The 22271-nt window shown below is 46.9% G+C and overlaps 1 protein-coding gene across 6 annotated transcripts in view; it reads right to left on the minus strand.

The window, feature by feature from the left end:
- Positions 1-22271, minus strand: part of FCRL2 (Fc receptor like 2) — a 45502-nt gene that overhangs the window by 18103 nt on the left and 5128 nt on the right. The window contains exons 5-12 of one of the 6 annotated variants that reach the window (XM_027048363.2): positions 21170-21457; positions 20507-20785; positions 20113-20226; positions 14640-14667; positions 13555-13640; positions 13249-13314; positions 11623-11654; positions 9188-11539 (exon numbers count right to left, since the gene is read on the minus strand). In XM_027048363.2, coding sequence (XP_026904164.2) covers positions 11501-11539; positions 11623-11654; positions 13249-13314; positions 13555-13640; positions 14640-14667; positions 20113-20226; positions 20507-20785; positions 21170-21457 — 932 coding nt within the window. In that variant the 3' untranslated portion in view covers positions 9188-11500. Of the gene's footprint in view, positions 1-9187; positions 11540-11622; positions 11655-13248; positions 13315-13554; positions 13641-14639; positions 14668-18249; positions 19626-20112; positions 20227-20506; positions 20786-21169; positions 21458-22271 lie in introns of those variants that run through there. The other 5 variants (XM_027048364.2, XM_053208955.1, XM_053208954.1 and 2 more) reach the window with 5 other exon arrangements.

Genomic DNA, 22271 nt, shown 5'->3' on the forward strand with positions numbered 1-22271 from the left:
GCAATAACCATCAGGAAACGTGGGGGAAAGAAAAGATTTGTTATTTCCATGTCCTGGAAACTACAACATGTGCCTACAGCCACACAACGAGGTCACAGGCCTGGGGTTCTTCTGCTTTCACTGGGGTCCAGGGGGTGGGGAGAGCACTTAGGGTTTCATGGGCTTACTCTGTAGCAGTGAATTTAAAATATAAGAGCAGGAATGTAAATGCGTGAAGAACAAACACAAGCGGTCCAAGTGGTCGGTTACCCAAGTCCACCAAGATCAGCTGCAAGCTGCAGGCGTGACGCCCCCTGTGGGCTCACACACAGGCCCTGTGCCTGACCCGGACCCTCCTCAGAGACGCCCTCCCCAACCTCAGGGTCCAAGGGTCCCTCCTGATTATTTCCTGTTTCAGCCCCACCTGCGTCTCTCACTGTCCGTTTCCCTCCCCAGGTCTGCAGCATCTGCAGCCATTATTTGCTTATCTTTCTGGCCCTTTCTCCCTTCTGAAACTCTCATAGTGTATTGTTCAGCCTCTTGGGCCTCTCCCTTTCCTTTCTTCACTCTTTTTCACCTTCTCTCCTTTGCTCCCCTGACTGAAGTATTTCTGTCAACCTGTCTTCAGTTGTCTGGTCCTTTCTTTCACGGGGTCTCGTCTGCTGTCCAGTTGCTTCCCTGAATGTTTCAGGTCAGTTGTGTTCTTCTGTTCTGTGATTCCTGTGTGGTTCTTTTATATGGTTTCTATCTCTTTGTTGTAGCTCTTGCTTGTGCATGCATGGGTCCCTGGACCTCAGGGAGTGTCTTTCTGGGGTTATTTTTAATTCTCTGTCAGGTAAATCCTATAATTCTACTTTATTAGAATTTGTTTCTGGACATTAAAAAAAATTCTTTTAATGTTTATTTTTGAGAGACAGAGAGAGACAGAGCATGAGTGGGGGTGGGGCAGAGAGAGAGGGAGACACAGAATCCGAAGCAGGAGCCAGGCTCCGAGCTGTCAGCACAGAGCCCGAGGCAGGGCTCGAACTCATAAGCTGCGGGATCATGACCCGAGCCGAAGTTGCACACTCAACCGACTGAGCCACCAAGGTGCCCCTTAAAATTAAAAAAAAATTTTTTTAATGTTTATTTATTTTTGAGAGAGACAGAGACAGAATGCGAGTGGGTTAGGGGCAGAGAGAGAGGGAGACACAGAATCCGAAGCAGGCTCCGGGCTCTGAGCCATCAGCACAGAGCCCGATGCAGGGCTCGAACTTACAAGCTGCGAGATCATGCCCCGAGCCAAAGTTGGATGCCGAACCGACTGAGCCACCCAGGCGCCCCGTGGAAATTTAAAGTGTTACTGTGTTTGTCATGTCTTTGGCTCTTCATTTTCCTTGACTCTCTGGGTAGGTGTCTGTTCATTAGACAAAGAAGACACCTTCCCAGGTCTTCGCAGACTGGCCCCATGCAGGAGGAAACCCCTACCAATCAGCCCGTCAGAGATTCTGGGGCACTCTACGACTCTTTCCCTCCCCGGGGGGAAGCTGAAAACCGGGATTTTTGCCTTGTTCCTTTGTGCTGAGCAGGGGGGAGGATCACTGACACCTTCCAGTGCCATCTGCAGACTCCCCACACTTCCCTGAGTGGCTAGACCCATTGGTGCTCCAGACTGGCAAAAGGCAGGAAACAGTGGCTCCAGATGCAGGAGCCAACCCCCACCTCCCCTGGGTGAAGCTGGGTTCTAGGGACTCTCTTCCTGCTCTCGTGCTGCTGTGTCAGAGGCAGAGTCCCCTGGACTCAAATCTCCCTTCTGGCTCTGGTGGGTCTCAGTTCATGTTCTCATGGGACGTAGAAGCCTTTCGTTAGTTTCTGATTTCTCTCACAAAGGGAATTTGTCTGTGAGCCATTCCTGAGTTGGTGTGTTTGCGGGAAGAAGGAGCGTGCAGGGCTTCCCGCGCTACAATCTTGCTCATATCCCAAATCCCACTGTGTTTTCAGTGCCCACGTCCAGAGCTCTGTCATATGGTGATTCGTCAACAAGTGGTTGCTGAATGAGTGGAAGACCAATGAACGACAAAGCGCAGGATGACAATTGAAGAAGTTCAGACATTAAGATGTTTCCTGGGGTGCCTGGGGTGCCTGGGTGGCTCCGACTTCGCCTCAGGTCGTGATTTCACGGTCCGTGAGTTCGAGCCCTGCGTCGGGCTCTGTGCTGACAGCTCGGAGCCTGGAGCCTCTTTCAGGTTCTGTGTCTCCCTCTCTCTCTGCCCCTCGCCGGCTCCTATTCTATCTCTGTCTCTCAAAAATGAAGAAACGTTAAAAAAATTTTAAAGGATATTTCCTTAGTCACTCCCAGTTACAGGTCCCTGCGATAGTCTGGAGATGAGGTATCAGTTACATCGCTCTAAACTACATTAAACTATTTATTAAAACTGCACTCCATTTGTCGTGTAGTGTGGGGTTATTGTAAACTATTGATTAGACAGAGTGTGGATGCCACCTCTTCTGAGAGGTCTTCCCTACTGAATCTGAGCTGGGTGTTCACCGTGGGTGCTTCAATAACACTCCGATTTCCTCTGCAGAGCGTGCACTTGGACGGTGCAGCACAATGTCTTGTGTCTTTGACAATATCCCCAGTAGTGTAAGCACCTTTGGGGAGGGAAATGGCGCCGGCTCAGCTTTGAATTCTCTGCGTCCGGCACAACTGTCAACAGAAGAAAGAGTCGATTGAATGTAGCTCTGAGATGTAGTGTGTTCGAGTCAGACTTACTCTACATGTGAAGGAATACAATTCATTCCACGGTCAGAGGCGGAGGTGATGCTGATTCTTGCCAACCATCGTTTCCTGTGTCTGGAAAGAGGTGCTCGGAAAGCAGCCTTTTGGATGCTGTTGCCATGTGGTGCCAAAAATATTGGATTTCCAATCTTCCCTTCCGTAAGGCGAGGACACATCGTGTGCATGTTATGGTCTCAGCTTCTAGCCCGACGCGTGCCATTAAGTGTAGTGTTGCCAGATGCAGGGTCCCCAGTAAATTCGAATTGCATACAAAAAACGCATGATTTTTATTGTCACTGTGTCCCATACAATATTTGGGATAAATTCACACCAAAAAAGCAGTCCTTGTGTGTCTGAAATTCAAATGTAACTAGAAGTTTTGTACTTTTAGTTGCTACGTATGGCAGGCCTAACCGGACAGGATCACTTCCGACGTGCGTGAATAACTTCGTGAACGTTGCGTCGGGGGCACCGGTCCCATGCCGTGTGTGTGCACGTGGCTGTCTCCTCAGCTCGCTCCATCCCGGGAGAAGTGAAATGATTCACCTGGTAAATCTGGGCGAGTAATAAATGAGGCATGCCAAGTCAGCTCCACGCTTTCTGCCTCGGACGCGAGACTAGAGGTCTAGTCTCCGTGCAGGCACAGACCTTCCCCTGCCCTGGAGGGAATCTAGAATTTTGAGAGCAAAGTCTCCGAGACACAAAATTTGGAGCATAGGCTTAAACAGAACAGAAAGAAAAACAAAGGAGCGGCATATTCACAAGGTGGGCTTTCAGCGTTGGGATTTAGTGAGAGCAGGGCATTTGCAGAAGAAAGAGGCTCATACTGAACCTCCCTTCTAAGTTTACTGAGCCCACAGCCTTGAGGCGTATGGCTTTGTGACCTTGCTAGGTGACATCGGCTTGTGGTGCTTTTATGAAATAGACCAGTGGATGCTTCTACAGGGCAGGACTACCCCATGGACACCAGTAAGGAAAGGGTTCAATAGCCTCATCGGGGGCCTGAAGAGAGTTGGGGAAATCCCTTTGAGCAGGAGCGAATGAGGCAGGGCTTTACCTGTGGGCAGGAGGCACAGGGATGACCACGGGGTCGGCCCGGCAGCGGAGCCTTGGGGGGCTCAGGGGTGACCCCACAGAGGCCAGGGTAGCCTGAGTAACTTTCCAGGGCACTCACAGCTTCAGCGCTGCGGCATGCTTTAGTCAAACTAGAAATCTGTGAAGCTTTTTAAGGCCCTGGTGACCAGAATATTTTTGAGCTGTAAGGTTCCTTGTGAGCTACAAAACACGAGAAACAATCTAGCTTCAAATTGCTCACGTCAGGCCTAGCAAGTCTCCTGCATCAGTCTCCCTAAACTCCACCCTGTGTGAAGGCCCACGATGCAAATTGGAGGCTCACTCTTGAATTCCTGCGGTATTCCCTAGGCTCAGGGGTGAATGTATTTGAAGAACCAGTGGGTAAGGGTCAAGATTATGTAGTTATTATAAATGGGCACGCAGGGCTTTGCCTGTGCCTCTGAGGACGTGACCAACAAATGTGGAAGTTAAAAAAGGGGGAGGAAGTTCAGGTTCTTGGGGTGCACACGTAGGAAGGATCGAGTCTCACTGGACTGGTCGAGGCACACGCTTCAGAAATACACGCGGCAGTTTAATTTCCAGAACCCGCTGAGACGCATGTTCCACCTGGACTGAGTGTGCGGCACAAGGCAAAACCCCCTCCCGGGCTCCTCAGGCTGGTGCAGACCCCCCCAGGCAGCAGCCCGTCTGCTTGGTGGAGGGTGTGGACGCTGTCACTCACACCTCCCCTCGGTCCACAACCACAGTGTCATATCTTACTCAGAGGGGAAGTGAAAGCCAGGGGGACGGCACAGAGTAAGTGGTTCCCACCAGCTCCCAAAATAGTAAGCGTTTGGTGCCCACATTAACCTTTTGCTGGAAGGTTTCTCACCACTGAGTTTATGTCCAAAGGTTCTGGGTTAACCGACTGGCATCCTACTGGTGCCAACGAGAATTTACCTGGCCTCCTTCCTCATATGTGAGTGGGTCTGCGTTAGGGGCTTTGGAGACATTAAACGTGGGTGCGGGGGCATAATGTATTCTGGAATCATGCTTGTCATCCAAAGCACTTGTATATCAAAGCGAATTTCAAGGACCCATTGGCTCAGTTGGGATCGTGTGACATTGGGTATCGTGCACAACTCGTATTGCAAGACGTCGCTCGTTTATCAAGTTAAAATGTATTCGAAACACGTTACTCGCAATCCAAGGTTTCACTGTATTTCGATTTAATGTGTCCGGAATTTTTCTTACGGGGGGATCCGATCTTTGAACCTCACTTTCTTCCTAGGGATGCCGACAAGGGAAGGAGTGTACAGGAAAATCTGTGGCATCTCGATGTAATTATACTGTTGGAAGATCTTAGGTTACTGTTTAATCTCATTGCGGAAACCCTGAAACCCAGAACCCCCTCACTGCAGAAACCATTCAGTGTATTGGGCTGAATTGGGGAGATGGAAAATAGAATTAGAAGCGAATTTTCACCCTGGGATGCCCAAATGACATTGGTATTACTGAATTAATGGTTTTTTCCCTGAGTCTTTGGGAAAATTGCACAGCCTGCCCGGCGGTGTGGCCACGAGGATACCCACAGGAGCCGGGCTGGTCTTGGGGAAGCAGTCGTGAGTGCAGCTGGGAACTCCCAGAGCTCTGTCGGCCCCACAGGAGAAATGAGATCCCTAAAGACCGGCAAAAAAAACTCTACAAGCTCCTCTAGAAAAGGGTAACAGATGTGCTAAAAACTACACTTGCTTCACACAGTCGCTCACGAAGTGCATTCCCTGGTTCGAATATTGGCGGGTGTTTGTGTCAATTGCTATTATTTCTTTCAAAACACTTGGTAGGATTGTCAGCAACACTACCTGGGCCTGGAGTTTTCTTTGTCGCGAGTTTTAAACCACTGGTTCAATTTCGTTCATAACTTAACAGCAGTACTTAGGTGTTCTTTCTCAGATGGTGTCTTTTTCAGTTTTGTCTTCAATATTTCTTCCTGGAAAAAAAAATTTTCTGGGAACTGTCCATTTCATCTAAGTTTCATTTTTACTAAGATTGTGTATTATCTTCTCGTGTTAATTTTTTAAGTGTATTTATTTATTTTGAGAGAGAGAGAGAGAGAGAGAGAGAGAGTATGAGCAGGGGAGGGGCAGAGAGAGAATGGGGGAGAGAGAATCCCAAGCAGACTCCACACTGTCAGCATAGAACCCTACGTGGGGCTCGAACTCACAAACTGTGAGATCCTGACCTGAGCTGAAACCAAGAGTCAGATGCTTAACTGACTGAGCCACCCAGGTGGCCCTTGTTTCAATTTTTAATAACTCCAGAATATATAATCATGGCATGTTCTTCATTCCAAATATTGGTTATTGGGGCCTTCTGTCTACTTCGGTCCCGATCAGCCAACCACAGGCGTGACCTGTGTCTCCTTCCTTCTTCCAAGTGTGACTCATGGTGTCTTGTTTCCTTGTGGGCCTGTCTTTGTGTGCTTATTGCATTTGGAAAATAATCTCTAGAATTGATCTGAAGACTCAGTTGATTGTATTTTTTCCCAAGCATATTTAGCTGCTAAAATCCATTTTGGGAAAAATTGGTCTTTTGGAGGCACTAGCAGTATGGGATCACCTTACTCCCCGTCCAAGCATGGATTTAACCAAATGACCTGAAACCAGGCACCGGTCGGTAGGAGGGCCCGCTTCCTTCCGATTCTCTCTTACTAAGACTGGCAGTCTTTGAGGTCCCCACTCAAAAGGGAGGGTGGTTTCCCAGGTTGCTGGAGCTTCACAGACCCTAGACTTTGGTTTTTGATGTCAGCCTTACAAGGCTACCTCGATCTCAGCTCAGTCCCTTAGCATCATTCTCACATGGGTGTCCCCCCCTCCCCATATTGCCACAGGGCATGACAGCCCCCCAAGTTTTTTGCGTTCTGATCTTTATAATTCTGATCTTTATCCCAGATCTCTAGAGCTAGCTGAAAGGACCTTTTTCTTCTTTGTGTGTGTGTGTGGGGGGGGAGATTGGAATTTTTGGGAATCGTACCTCCGGAAAGGTAACACTGCTGACATGAAGCATCTTTAACCTGGAGACCCAACGGCTTGTTCAGCTTCACCTTCTGGTGAATAGAGCCACCAAACTCTGCCTTGCTATTCACTTCTGTGTCTGGACTTCACGAGTCTTAAAGCCAAGCAAAGTTGCTCTGGGCCACTTGGGACTTTGCTGCTTCATGATTCGTTTGTTAGCCAGCCAACCAGCCCCCCGAACTCAGCACCGAGCACCCCAGAGCCCAGCGAGGTGAAGACTCTCATCGCAGCCCAGTCTCACATGCTCCGGCTGGTGCCCTGTCCTGAGTTCAGCTGTCCCCGCCGCCCCAGCGTGAGTGGAGAAGCATGAATCAGAAGCCACCTTCCCTGCATGTGTGAGCTCATCTTCCCCGATAGTCTTGGTGGGCAGTGTATTTGGCTGTGTTCTGTTTGGTCCACCTGCACCTGCTACCACGCTGCCCTTGGCTGTGACGGTCTCACGGTCAGCTGAGCCTTGGCTGGTAAATTTCAGTCCTTTCTAAGACTTCATTTCCAAGTCAAATTGCATTAATAGCCTTTTTATTTATAGCCCTTGGTGAAGACAGCCTGGTGAATTTGCCAAGCCCAGCACACTTGGGGGCACAGCCATCCTCTCCGTGGTGGCCGTGGCCTGGGGGGCAGGCTGTCCCGAAAGTCACATGCTCTGTTTCTGTTTTCTGCTGCCCGTTACTCACTTACAAGGATGACTGACAACACTCATTTCTACGTTTCGAAACAACTCCCTCCCACCCTTCGATCGTGCTATCAGACTCTTGAGTTTACACAACAGAATTTTGAAAATTCTTTTTGGTTGTTTTCTTTCTATTATTCAGCGGTTGTTTATTGAAGCAACCAAATTTTAGCAGAACTGCCGTCTTCCAGGAACTCACCAAGGGAAAGAGGAGAGGGCGCCCCCGACATGTTCTCCAGGCCTTTTAGAAAACGTGGGGTGGTCCCTTTGGCCGCCCACGGGCGAGTCCATCAGAAAGGTGATACTGTGTCCATGACGGAAATGCCCCAACAGCAGCACCCCACGAAGGTTCCCATGGCCAATCTGGAAGAGTCTGCTGCATCACCCAGCATGCTGTCCGAATGGTTGTAAACACACCAGTCAAGGGCAAGCTTCTCGCCAAGAGAATTAACGTGCGTATTGAGTGGATTAAGCCCTCAAAGAGCCGGGCCAGCTTCCTGAAGTGCATGAGGGAAAAAGGCCAGAGAGACCAGGAGGCCAAAGAGAAAGGTACTTGGGTTCCACGGAGCCGCCAGCCTGCTCTTTCCAGGGAAGCACACTTCATGAGAACGCGTGGAAAGAAGCCTGAGCTGTGGGGAACCCGCTCCTTAGGAATCCAAGTGTAAAATAAGTGTAAAAAAAATAAAATAAAAAGAACATCCGAAGACTGTGAAACTGGTTCTCTTAATTGAGCAGAAGGAGTGTGGTGTCCCCTCCCCCCAAGAAAAGATTTAAAGCAAACGTTAATTGTATCCTGATTCACTGGGTGATGTCTTTATTCAAATTTGGTGGGTTTTTTTCCTTGCTGAAAGACGTGAGGGAGCTTATTGTGTAACAGAACATACTCAATTGGTTAGGAAACTGCCAGATATTATTCATAAAGTATTTATAGTAGTTTGAAAATAGACCCTGTAAATCACTAAGAAAAAAGAATTCAAAAAATGCATGAAAGGCTACCCGTTGCGTATTAGAGTCAACAGCAGTGTTGGGGGGCAGAAGTCTCACCCAGAGAGCACTCCGCCCTCCAATCTGCCTCTTCCTGTCTCAGCAGCTCCGGGTTCACCTCATTTCTGTCGCCCTGTGTATTTATGATCGTTACTGTAAGCTTTTGTTAGGCACCTACTTTCCGCCTGTTTATGTATTTCCAAGGTACGGATTAGAGAGAAGAGCCTGAAGCCATCTTGTCCACAAATGGAAAGTTTTTAATGGAAAAGAAACAAAACCCAAACGCTAGTGAAACAGAAGAGGTCTGTGAGCCAGGGCTCTCTGGGTTTGATCCTGGCTTCCTCACCTAGAAGGCAAGGGTGACGGAGATTACTCTTTTCTGCGAAGTTGCTTCCCTTGTGCTCTGCGATGTAGTGCCCGGGCCGCTGATGGGCCCTTCGCACGACCACTGGGATCTCTCGGGAAAAATTCTGCCAGGTTATGGTCTGACTCTGAATAGAGCCTTAGGTTTTGATCTCTCTCAACTGTAACACTATCCAAAGTGTTGACTTAGAAACAAGGATATTCACTGCAATAGTGTCTATCACAGTGAGTGACTGTCATTACCCCAAATGAGTAATTTACAGAATAAATTACCATGTATTCACACGTACAAAGCAATGCCACAAAGATCTTTGATCATTTATTAGTATGAAAACATCACAGAATTTTTTTGACTAAAAACAGATGACAGTAATGATTCCTTTAAAATCACATATTTATGGGGGCGTCTGGGCGGGTCAGTCAGTTAAGCATCTGGCTTTGGCTCAGGTCAAGATCTCACGGTTCAGGCTCTGTGCTAACAGTGCAAAGCCCGCTTAGGATCCTGTGTCCCCCCCCCTCCCTGTCTCTTCCCCCCCCCCCCATTCACATGCTCTTGTGTTGTCTCTCAAAAATAAATAAACATTTAAAACTAAATAAGTAAAATCACCTATTTAGGTATATGAGAGCACATCCATAGAAGACATTCTGGCTGATGGATCTTGAAACACTAGTAAAATTGTCTGAGTGATGGAAGTAGGAGTGAGTTTAATGGTTATCTTTTTCATTGTCTGTATTTCCAGTTTTTCTACAATGAAGATATTACCTTATGTATTAAAATCCGTACGTTTTGGTGGCTCCCATCAGCTCCAAGTGTCAGCCCCTCAGGTTGCAGAACAGGTCGTAGGCATGTGTGTGAAGTGTGTGGACCAGAGGAGCGTTAAGTGTCAGCTCTTACTCAGGCAGTCCCCGTCTATGGATCAGCGTGGCCACTGGCTTCTTAGCCATTGGAACAGACCCTGGTAACATGGAAGGATTCCTGACCTGACTGCCTAGAATTTCCCACTGGTTCTCGAAAGCCAGAAATAGCTAGATAAGTAACTTGTAATGAATAAATGTGACTTGGAGTGGCTTAGTGGGAGGCTGAGCAGAGATACATCAAATTACCTAGGTCCCTAATATATAGTCTTGGTATGTTCCCTAGAAGTTTTCACACCAGAGTTACTATTAATCACGAGGCTGTGTATACCCTCCAGGGATAGTTGGGTGTAAAGAACAGCGAGGAGAGGTTCATCATTGCTAAAATGGTACCAGGGTTAACGGTCAGACCGAGATTACCCTCACCCTGTCACAATTAGATTGTTGGGATCATGCTAGTTCTCAGTCCCTGATGCTCAGAGCTCAGTAGTTTGGTGGTCTTGCCAAGATTGCATCATCGTCTCAGCATAAAATTGAAATAATCATTGTAACCATTCTTATTTATTTTTTTCTGGTACGCTTCAAATTTGATGTGTGTGGCTTATGAAATATTCCAAATTATCTCTGTGTAGATTAATGATCAAACCCAAGCCTGCAGTCAACTATGTCCTTCCCGTTGGTGACCTACCTTTAGCAGGGAGCGGATTATAAGAGATGCTAACCGAGGAGGTATTTCAGTAAAGATTCTGACACTTGTATTTGATAGTCATTTTGTTAGAGATTCTCATCTCAACGTTTCGAACTTTCTTTGTACCAGGCTTGAGGCTAAGTGATCGTTATGCAGATTTTATTTAAGGAATACTTCTTTAGTGCTAACCATGCCAGACACTGTTCCAGGTGATTTATGAACATTTAATCCTCATAATAACCTGTAGGTTTTGCCCATTTAAAGGTGAAGAAACGGAGGCACAGGGAGGTTAAGTGGTTGGTTCAAGACCATGTGATTAGTGGGGGATGGGGTTGGGACACTGCCCCAGGCAAAGGGTCCCAAGGGCTGTGGTCTTCTTACCCCTTACATGAGGGTGCCAATGAATGTAATGGCCATTGTCCATTTCAAACAGACATAAATACCCTTGTTGTTTTTACATCGATGTGAATTGATTACGTTACAATGAATGTAATGGCCACTGACCATTTCAAACAGAGGTAAATACCCTTGTTGCTTCTACATCAATGTGAATCAGGGTACAAACCAAACATTCAAGAATGGACAAATAAAGCAAGCTCATTCAAGATGCTGTTCCCTCCCACAAACTCAACCCTACATTCTCACAAAAGCAAGAGAGGATTCATTTAAAACTTGAGAGGTCTGTGGAGACGAAGGACAATGAGGTCCCAGTTTGGAAGAGAAAGCAAAGCCCAGAAATGGATTCTGTTCACATCATCTCAGAGTAGGTGTAGGCAAAAGCTTGTCTCTCTTGTTCATTTCTCTTTCTCAACTCTTCGAACATTGAACCTTAAGAACAGGTAACAGAGATAATCTCACTGCACAGTATCTGGGGTACAATAACACTTCAACCAATGTTGAATGAACAGAAGGAGACATTGGGAAAGAACATGATAACAAAAATGGCAGCCTGCTCATCCCCTGGAGCACATTCTGTCTGTGAGAGGTCATGAGGGTTGGGCGTCTTTATAAGGTTTTATGTAGCCTTTAGTGCTGTTCCATCTTTGTTGGTGATCTGCCCCCCATTCCTCCAAGTGTTACATCTCCTTCACGCCAGAGTAGATGACGTGGGGGTCCTAGGAGAGATGCACAGGTGAAGGAAGAGAAGGAACACGGTGGAGGGAGGCAAGATGGGGAACTTTCCAGGAGTCTAGCTCACCTTGTTCTCCAGAATTGTCCTTCTGGTGTTTTCTGTGGAGGAAAAAATATTACTGAGCTCTTGGGTTTCCACTTAGACCTCATTCCCAGACTTGATGCACCAGAGCACAGGATGGCTGTGCTTAACGTGTAGGTTTCCAGCTTCTTCCGCTCTGATGTAAACTCCATGCCTTAATGTCCCCTCTGAAGTCCTTCTAAGACCACCCATGCTCTAAGCCCTCCACCAACCCTTGCTGAACAAAATCCTTCTTCTCTTTGATGCAACTTCTGTGGATTATTGACATTATTCTGTGAGGGCTCACTTTCCCGTCATCTCTCTATGTTCTCCAGATAACAACCACAGTGGTTCACGCTCCATAGAGAAGGAACCAGAAGACCCAGATAAGGGGGGTGGGGAGATCCTGAGTCACACCAGCTTGAGGGCATGGTGGCTGCTTCTTTCTCCCTTCACTGCAGGTGGGCAGTGTGGGACTGAATCTCTTCCCTGCCCTTGGTCACCCACCAACACCTGCAGGGAAACCGGCTGTGCTGCTGGTGGCCACTGGCTCCTATAGAAGTAGCTGGGAGCACAAAGCCCATGTTTGAAGACTGCAGCTTCAAGGGCACTGTGGCTGCAGCCTGAAGGACATGGCTCTGAACAGCTAAAGAACCGCTGTCTCGATCCTTGCAAGGCTGCCCGTGGCAACACACATTCTCTAGATTAGGATGATTTGTTCAGTAACACCTTCCATGTCACCTCCACACGGCAGGTCCTTTAAAAGAGGCTCTGCAATGACCCTTTTCAGCTGGGACAATTCCCCCTGGGCTTTAGCTACCATACTTCAGGGATCCTCACTCTTCAACCACGTGGATGGAGCTAGAGGGTATTATGCTAAGCGAAATTAGCAGTCAGAGAAAGACAACTATCATAGGACTTCACTCATGTGTGGAATTTAAGATACAGAACAGATGAACATAAGTAAAGAGAAGTAAAATAATATAAAAGCAGGAAGGGGAACAAAACATGAGACTCTTAAATACAGAGAACAAACTGAGGGTTGCTGGAGGGGTTGTGGCTGGGGGGATGGGCTAAATGGGCAAGGGGCGTTAAGGAGGACACTTGTTGGGATGAGCACTGGGTGTTATGTATAACGGAGGAATCTGGAATCTACTCCTGAAATCAGTATCACACTGTATGCTGACTAACTTGGATATAAGTTAAAAAATAAAGATATAAATAAGTATGTAAAGTCCCCAAAGAAAGATTGAAATTCGAGTAGTTGAGTACTTTCGTTAGTATTAATAATGAAATTTGACTTGTTGAAATGGATAATGGTCATATTATGCTCAACTTTAAAAAAAGAAAATAAAAAAATAAAAGATATTCTCACTCTTACCTGACTTGATTTTTGTATCCCAGATTCTTCCTACTTGTCTGTTCTCAACTGACCATCTGTTTTAGTGTGTGCGTGTGTGTGTGTTTTAATTCAGCTTCTCCACAAGAACCTTCCTGCAAATATCTCTTGCTCCCTCTTGGGTCTGCAGATTTCACATCAAGGGCAAGGATTGTATTAAAGCCTCCACTGCACATGCGGTCCCACTTTCTTGGGAAGATGCATCTGACAAGAACCACTCTGGAGTTTCTCACCTGAGTCTTCTGGTAGCTGGATGCTCCAGACAAAGGAATAAGCCACATCCCCATCTCCAGGGTCCACTGCAGGGAGAAGACAATGGTTCACAGGTGTCCGAGGACGAGGGTTCAAACTTCATATGTGCCTTCCCAGTCCCCTGCTCAGTGACTGTCCTCCCAACCCCAGCATGATTCTGAGGGTCACTTCTTTATTGAGACTGGGCCTTTTGGAAGCAGGGCGTCCAGACCACCCCCTGGTTTTCTCCACCTGCTTTCTTCCCTCCCGGCCGCAGCTCTGGAGCCCCTTCTAGTGGGGAGACTCACCATTGACATAATCTGGCTGCAGGTCCTCGATGGCTGGGGATGGGCTGGAGGGGGTGGACGCCTGAGAATTTGCACTGGGAACATCTCTGAGAGAAAGGAAACTCACTACATGACAGTTTCCAGGGAAAGAGCAAGAACAGAGAGGAGGCAGGCTGGGGAGAGACTGGGGAGAAGCCAGGAAGACACAGCACTCGGCTCTGGTGATTTGGTGGCCCTTTGTCTAGACTCTCGGGGATGGTCTTTCAGGCATCACTTCAGGGGGGCAAGCGGAGACAGGCCACAGAATCACAATGTCCTTTCCTAACGACTGAGCCAACCAGGCACCCCCACAATGTACTTCTTTAATAAGATGGCCACTCTGATCTGGCAAAAATATTCTATTCCTCATCTTTAGCTTTTTCAAAAGTTATAAGTAAGATAATGATATTGCCCCTGCTTTAATTTTTTTTTCCTATAAACTCTCCTTAGAACTTCATCTGCGTCTTTCTTATCAGTTTCTCTCTCTCTCTTTTGTTTATTGTACACATCTTATATTCTCCATGACACAATATGTCCCCTGTGGAAATAAACCTTATTTTATGCATTTTCACACCTTTAAATATCTAACAAAAACTTGCTCATACATTGTAAGTACTCCATAAATAATCTTGGTTATGTGAATTACGAAATTCACTTAGAAATATCGAACCCTGGTGTGCCTGGGTGGCTCAGTTGGTTGAGTGTCTAACTCTTAGTTTTGGTTCAGGTCATGATCCCAGGGTTGTGTTGGGCTCCATGTTGAGCTTGGAGTATGCTTGAGATTCTGTTTCTCTCTCTCTCTCTCTCTCTCCCTCTGCCCCTCCCCTACTCATGCTCACTCTCTCAAAATAAAAAAATTAAACAAGAAATACTGAATCCTATGAAGATAACACCTAGAATTGTGGCCTGAGACAGCACCCTGATAGCAGAAATGTAGTGAATAGACACGGGTGAGTGTCACAGAGAGATACTGTGTAATTTGCGCAAGCAGAAGGAGCAGAAAGTATTTAAAATTGTGAATGAGGAAGGTCTCTGGAGTTCCCAGTTTCAATAGGAAAAGCTCTCACCTGAGTGCATTAGTGACAGAGTGTCTTCCTGAAAATCAGATGAAGGAACATTCATTTTAGAGGAGGAGGCTTTAGCTCTTAAAACTCTCACCCAACTTAATCACATGTTGTTACCGGCAGGATGTAGGACACAGAGTAGGGATACAGTTATATTGTGTCCTGATAACTACTTGTTCCCTCCGACGTGGTCGGTTGGACAATCCATTCTTTTTTCCCCACTGATTTGACATACCACTTCAGACGGCAAACCCCACGGGCATGGGTCACTGTTTCTGGATTTTTTTTTATTGCTGTTTTGATTGTTGCAAAAATATATGTTAACTGCTGGTGACTTTACTGCTTTCCTTATTTGGACTTTGAGGGTTCTCACTTTTTAGATGTTCTGATATTAGCAACTCAAGTCTAAAGCAGTGGTCTTGGGGTAAGGCTTGATGTTGACATTCATAGGACCCAATGGGCCCTCCTTTGCACTGTTTAGCTTTTCAGGGAGATGTGGAGCAAGAAACATGGCGTCTCAGCATGGAAGTATGGGCTGTGTCACCAGAGGGAGTCTTTACAGTGGTCAAGAAACTCTTTCCCGGTCCTTCACCTAAGAGCTGAGGGGACAAGTCCACATGGATGGGAGCAGGGACCACTACAAGGGACACAGTTAGTCTCAAGGGTTGCATTGCACTTGGGGGTATGCCCACTGTGCCTCCCATCAAACATTTGTAATCCCACCCAGAGCCCTTCTGGTTTAGGTGCAGCTCAGCAATCATGAAAAACCTCACCTGGTAATACAGCCAGCGCTCCAACTTTATCAGGATTTCAGGAGACAGTGTTGGAAGGCTAACCTAAGTGTATTCTCCAAAGAGAATGAGGAACTAATTTATTTTCTTCAAGGAAAGGAAGAATGACCTCAGGATTTTCTACCAAGCCAAACAGTCACTCAACCATAAGGCAAGGCACACATATCTTCAAACAGTATGAAATCAGGGTGTGTGAGCCTAGCAACTCCTTACTGAATACATTATTTTAAAAATGGATTTAATTTTTTTTTAACGTTTTATTTTATTTTTGGGATAGAGAGAGACAGAGCATGAACGGGGGAGGGGCAAAGAGAGAGGGAGACACAGAATCGGAAACAGGCTCCAGGCTCTGAGCCATCAGCCCAGAGCCTGACGCGGGGCTCGAACTCACGGACCGCGAGACCGCGAGACCAAGACCTGGCTGAAGTCGGACGCTTAACCAACTGCGCCACCCAGGCACCCCTAAAAATGGATTTAAAATGGACTTCTTAAGCACTTTTGAATATTAACAAAAGTCGATGAAATCTTGGCTTCCAAAGAAAACTTCAAAAATAGTCTATAAAGTGAGTATGATATCAACAATCTTAGATCTTAGTGGAGCAGATAATTCACAACAAAACCATGAAGAAACCTGGATGTGTCTATAACTTGTACATTTAAGGGAATTAAGTCTTAAGCTGCTGAGTGCATGGATAAATATATAAGACAGAGGAAAGCAAATACATTAAATATCCGATTTGTTCTAAAGAATAGGACCAACGGGAAAAATGCTGCAACTAAGAAAAGCAGAAATTTCAGATTTAGAAAGCAAACTGGTAGATGAAATAAATGATTCTAGGAGCTTCACTTTGCAATCCAGAGGATGGATACGCTGTGCCATTCAAGAATGTGAACGAGAAAGAACGGGGGACTGAGTGCTGCCACAGGGAGCGAGAAGAATCACAGGGAAGTGCAGGACTTCACTCAATTCCAAGGAAGGAAATTTGGAACCCTGGGTAAAACAGGTACTTTTCTAGGAAAAGTCCCCAGAAGATAAAGGAAACGTGAACAGAATGTGGCGTCAGGATGGGGTGTGTTCTGCTGCATTAACAAGCGAGGCTCGACTTGTGGGGGATTTGCGTTTGCAAATTTCCCATTTGTGCTGCAGACCTGTCAGAAGTCTGCTGGTGGGGGAGTGTCTGTCACCACAGTCACTCAGGGATTGAGGCTGCCAGAGGCCACTCCAGCCGGAGACACTGTCCGCTCAGCATGTGTGTGCCTGGTCACCGGCACACGGGAAGGAGAAGGGGCATCAGCATCTCACTCGTAAATACTTCTGACAGGAAACAACATGTACCGCTTCTGCGGACATGTCTCTGGCCACATGGAACTTCACGGAGACAGGGAAACACAGACTGTCCACATGCCCGGAAGTAAAGGAGGGCTGGGTGAACATTAGCAGCATCTCTCACAAGATTGGTTACAAGAGCAGAAACAGAGAAAGTTCCAGAAGACCTGCTCCCCCAAAGCCCCACCAGGCAAAGGTTCCATAGGGGAGCACATAGACTCTTTAAAAAACAGATAATTAGACTGCTATGTAAACTATTCCAGAACATACAAAACATATAAAAAGTAGGACAATGTTGAGCTTCCTTTTGCAAAAATGGAATAACGTGGAGTACAAAACCCGGGAAAGATCACGGTAGCAACAAAGCTGGCAAATGTCACACATTACCATCAAGGAAGAAAACTTCAAAAGAATGCTACTTTCTTAAAAATGCACCATCAAAATTGGGTTTTTATCAGGAATGCAAAGATTAGTCAACATTAAGTATTCTGGTATAATTTAACTAATTGATTTAATAGATGAAAGAGAAAGATTATATTATTATCTTCACAGGTACTAACAAGGTATTAGCAAAAATTAAAAGTTGTTTCTGAGAAGTAGTCTTGATAAAATAAGAAAACTGGAACTTCTCAATGAACAAATCAGGAGACTATAGATGCTGGAGAGGATGTGGAGAAACGGGAACCCTCTTGCACTGTTGGTGGGAATGCAAACTGGTGCAGCCACTCTGGAAAACAGTGTGGAGGTTCCTCAGAAAATTAAAAATAGACCTACCCTATGACCCAGCAATAGCACTGCTAGGAATTTACCCAAGGGATACAGGAGTACTGATGCACAGGGGCACTTGTACCCCAATGTTTATAGCAGCACTCTCAACAATAGCCAAATTATGGAAAGAGCCTAAATGTCCATCAACTGATGAATGGATAAAGAAATTGTGGTTTATATACACAATGGAGTACCACGTGGCAATGAGAAAGAAGGAAATACGGCCCTTTGTAGCAACGTGGATGGAACTGGAGAGTGTGATGCTAAGTGAAATAAGCTATACAGAGAAAGACAGATACCATATGGTTTCACTCTTATGTGGATCCTGAGAAACTTAACAGAAACCCATGGGGGAGGGGAAGGAAAAAAAAAAGAGGTTAGAGTGGGAGAGAGCCAAAGCATAAGAGACTGTTAAAAACGGAGAACAAACTGAGGGTTGATGGGGGGTGGGAGGGAGGGGAGGGTGGGTGATGGGTATTGAGGAGGGCACCTTATGGGATGAGCACTGGGTGTTGTATGGAAACCAATTTGACAATAAATTTCATATATTGGAAAAAAAAAGAAAACTGGAACTTCTCTAGAAGGAGTATTTGAATATAGTATATAGCAGAGAAATACTAGAAAAATTTCCCTCAAAAACAAGGGCTAGACAAGCGCATCCACATAACATAACATTTCAGAGGCCCTTGAGCATATAATTAGACGTGAAAAATAAATTGCTTAAAAATTGGAAAATAGAAAGTAAATGTTCTATTGCTTTGTAGATTGTTTCTATATTTTAAAAAAATCAATACTATATTGGTGTATAACTTGAAAGAGTGGGAGAATTCAACAGTGGATGAATTAGAAATTATTTTAGAAAAACAACCTCGCTCTTCATAGACATATTTTTATCAGTTAAAAACCATAGTGCAAGAAAAAACAATATCACAATTCCTTAGTCTTAGATGGTCTGTTTAAAAATATAACTTCCGCTGAACTTGAAAAAACTGAGCTACATTTTCACCATCTGGAAAAGGAATGACTGGTGACTTTCCAAAATTTCTCTCACTCGGTGGTAGATGATAGGTCTAAGGGAACATTTTGTAGGAGCTTAAAAAGCTTATCTTGCAACTCTGTTGTCTCCCATGCTTGTCCTGTATCTTACAGATTAATAAATGACACCTCAGGATGTCTGGGTGGCTCACTCGATGAAGCGTCTGACTTCAGCTCAGGTCATGATCTCACAGCTCGTAAGTTTGAGCCCCACATCGGGCTCTGTGCTGACAGCTCAGAGCCTGGAGCCTGCTTCGGATTCTGTGTCTCCCTCTCTCTCTCTCTCTCTGCCCCTCCCCTGCTCTCTCTCTCTCTCTCTCTCTCTCTCAAAAATAAAATAAATATTTTTTAAAATTTTAAAGAAAAAAATGACAGTGCTGGAGCTGGGGAAACTTGCAAGAGGAGAATTGTTCAGGTCAAGAGTGCAGGCTTGAGGCTTTCTGGCCAGGCCAGTGTGGACACTGGATCTTAGCTCTGCCCTCTACTGGATGTGAGCACCTCGGCCCACTCAACTTCCCCAAGACTGTTAAACCTGGACCATGATGCACACTTCCAAATGATTTTTTTATAATTACACATAATATGTGTAAGCTCGTCATATGTAACACATGCAATAATTGGTCATTGGTAACGTGTTTTGGCTAGCAGTATGCTGGTAGGGATCAGTATGAGCTACCCCTTCGAAGAGTTTCCTAAATTCTTGGTCTTAAAAATAATGTTACAAAGATAATGCACGGTCGTGCTAACACAGCAGCGGCTTTATGGGAGTGTTGGTTATGGAAGAAGGTGTCTCGTGCTTCTAGGGATGGTGGAGGAAATGGAACTGGCCTTTTTTTCTGAGAACTGGAGATATTGGACAAAATCCTGGCGGAAGTCTATGTACTGGTGTTGAAGAGGGGACAGGACAGGGAAGAACGTCCCAGGCCAGGTCGGAGAGGGGAGACGCTCCCGGAGAGAGGCCTAGGTCTGGAACTGCTGGCCCCCCATGGCACTTGCTTCCAGAAGTCTGGTGGGAAGAAGGCAGGGACTGGCATCGTGGTGATTCGTGTGGAAATCTAAAAAACATGGCTGCGAGTTCTTTAACATTTAGAGCTGTCTTTGGAGTGGAGACTGTGCCCTCTCCCCTTGCATCTGGGCAAGTGTTAGGTACGGGACCTGATGAGATTGTCATGAACGTGCGTGACACTGTGGTCTGAAATTAGTTGGAAAAAGACATTGCAGACTCACTACCACACTTGCTATTGAAGCAGAAGCCACCATGTAAAACTGTGACGCGTAAAAAGAATTGACCAGATTTGGGGAGCTTCCTTCCTTCCTTCCTTCCTTCCTTCCTCCTTCTTCCTTTCCTCCCTCCCTCCCTTCCTCTCTCCCTCCCTTCCTCCCTTCCTTCCTTCTTCCTCCCTCCCTCCCTCCCTCCTTTCTTTTTTTCTTTTCCCTTCTCTCTCTCTCTCTTTCCTTCCTAATTTCTCAATTCTCCTTTCCTGTCCAATCTCTATCAGTAATGGAAAAGTTCACAGCAATAAAGGACAATGAAAACAAATGGTAGATGACCAACCCCGTGTCTTGTGGAACCTGCAGCAAAACAGCAGAGCAGCAGCAACACAAGCAGGGACACCCAGCAGCCCAAGAGCTCTGTCTGTGACATGTTCTTCTCTGTAGCTGCTGGTCCCTGAGGGAAGAGACCAGCGCGTCAGCCTCAGAGGGTAAAGGCTGGAATCCCCATCAATACTATGCAGGAATGGTGGTCACGCAACGTTATCTAAGTGTAACGTGCACTTTCCAGGTTAGTGTGGAGAAAAAGAGGTAGCCAGGCACCGAGACCACCTTCTCCAACCTCCCACCACCTAGACCTCCACCTACCTTCCGAAACCCCAATATGGTACCAATGAAGATGGATGGGGCAGAGTCACTGGTCATAATGCTCCTGTATCCAGGGACCATCAACCCACCTGAGAGGCTGAGTGGCACCACCTCGCTGCGCCGGGCCCCGAGACCATTGTCAGCCTCGCAGGAGTAGTTTCCAGAATGTTCTGCGGTCAGAGACAGGTTGAAGGACGCTCCTCCTCCAGAGGGGGCTGAGCTGTTCCCCAGGGGGACGTCCTCATAATAAAACCGGTACAGGATGGGGGGAGAGCCCCTCTGGGCCTCGCAGCGAAGCTCTACCACGTCCCCCTCCACGGCCTGGGCTCTGGGTGCAGTGATGGATAGGATTGGGCAGGACACTGGGACTGAGGGAGACAGGAGCCGTGGACAGGGTTTGTGAGGACGTGGCAGACACAGACCCCCAGACTAGGACCTCAGCAACGGGCCTGGCCTCTCCAACCCTCAACAACGTCTTTAAGAATTTGGGAGAATATCAATTCTGGGGAAGTATCTGGAGACACGGTCATGTGTAATTCTCAGCGTGTGTTTTTCTAATGCCAGTCCAGCCCCCTTTGTAATTCCCTTCTAGGAAAAGAAAGACATCCACAGTTTAACTTGCAAGGGTAACCCATCCTTCCATTGCTGTTGGTGTTGCATAGCACCAACCCTCCAGCCCCTTCCTCAGGACCCCCAGGACTGTGGCCTTGGCTCTGGGGTTTCTGTCTGGGCTGAATCAGAGCGCAACTCACTTCTCACAAGGATACTCAGCACCTTGCTCTGGATGGGGCCATGGCCATTGTCCGCTCTGCAGTAATAACGGCCAGCATCGCGCTCCTGCACAGCTGGAACCTCCAGCTCCACCGACAGGGAACGCTGGGTCTTCTTCCCCACGCTGGTTCCTGTGGCCTCTCTGTGCCAGGAAAATGTGATGTTTCCTGTGCCTTCGGTCACCGAGCAGAGCAGGACCAGGTTCCTCCCTTCGATCACCTGGCCCCTGGGGGCCCGCATCTCTAAGCTTACGTTGGAGACAGGCACTCCTAGACGGACAGAAGATGGCAGGTGAGGACCTGACCGCGGAGGACTCTGGGACCAGGTGGTCCAAGAAGTGGGTGCACGGGCGTTGCCCCCGTAATCCACTGTAAGTACAGAAAGGTGGGGGGTCCGCAGCGAGTGCCCTTGAAGAGTGTGGATAAGACACTGCATGCCCCAACCCCAATCCCACCTAATTTCAGGGCGTCACTAAAGAACATGTCAACTGCTCCACGAGACAGGAAGTATTTCGGGGGGGGGGGGAGGAGTCGCTGTCCAGACCAATGCATTGAGCGCAGAGTGAGGGCGTCCTGGTAGCATCAGTCTTACCTTGGAAGAGACGCTGCTCCCACTAACAATATCTGTGACCATTCCTTCATTATTCCCAACTTCAAGGCTCAACACGAATTACCACCCCTCCTCCGACTGCTTAGTTCACTCTGATTTCTGCTTCCTCTGATGCTTCGCTTAGCCGCCCGCACTGGAGCACCGTGGTGCCTTCTAATAGACCAGCTTGGGTTGAAAGCCAGCATGTGGGGCTGTAGGCAGAGCCACTGTGGAGCAGGTGCCCAGCCCGCTGCTAAATGCAAAGGCGCCCAGGGATCATTGAAGGCATGACTGATGGACATTACTTTAATAAAGAAGGGAGAGATTATAAGGAGTGTTTAAAAGAGAAGAAGAAAAGCCCCAAATGGAGTATTTGTCCTTCACTGACGGCCAACTGAGACTTAATTATGGTTTCAGCCAATCCTAGGGAGGTGACCTTCTAATTTTTTTTTAAGTTTCTGTATTTTGAGAGAGACAGAGAGAGTGCAAGCGAGG

This window comes from Acinonyx jubatus, chromosome E4 (assembly GCF_027475565.1).
Source record: "Acinonyx jubatus isolate Ajub_Pintada_27869175 chromosome E4, VMU_Ajub_asm_v1.0, whole genome shotgun sequence".
Lineage (NCBI taxonomy): Eukaryota > Metazoa > Chordata > Mammalia > Carnivora > Felidae > Acinonyx > Acinonyx jubatus.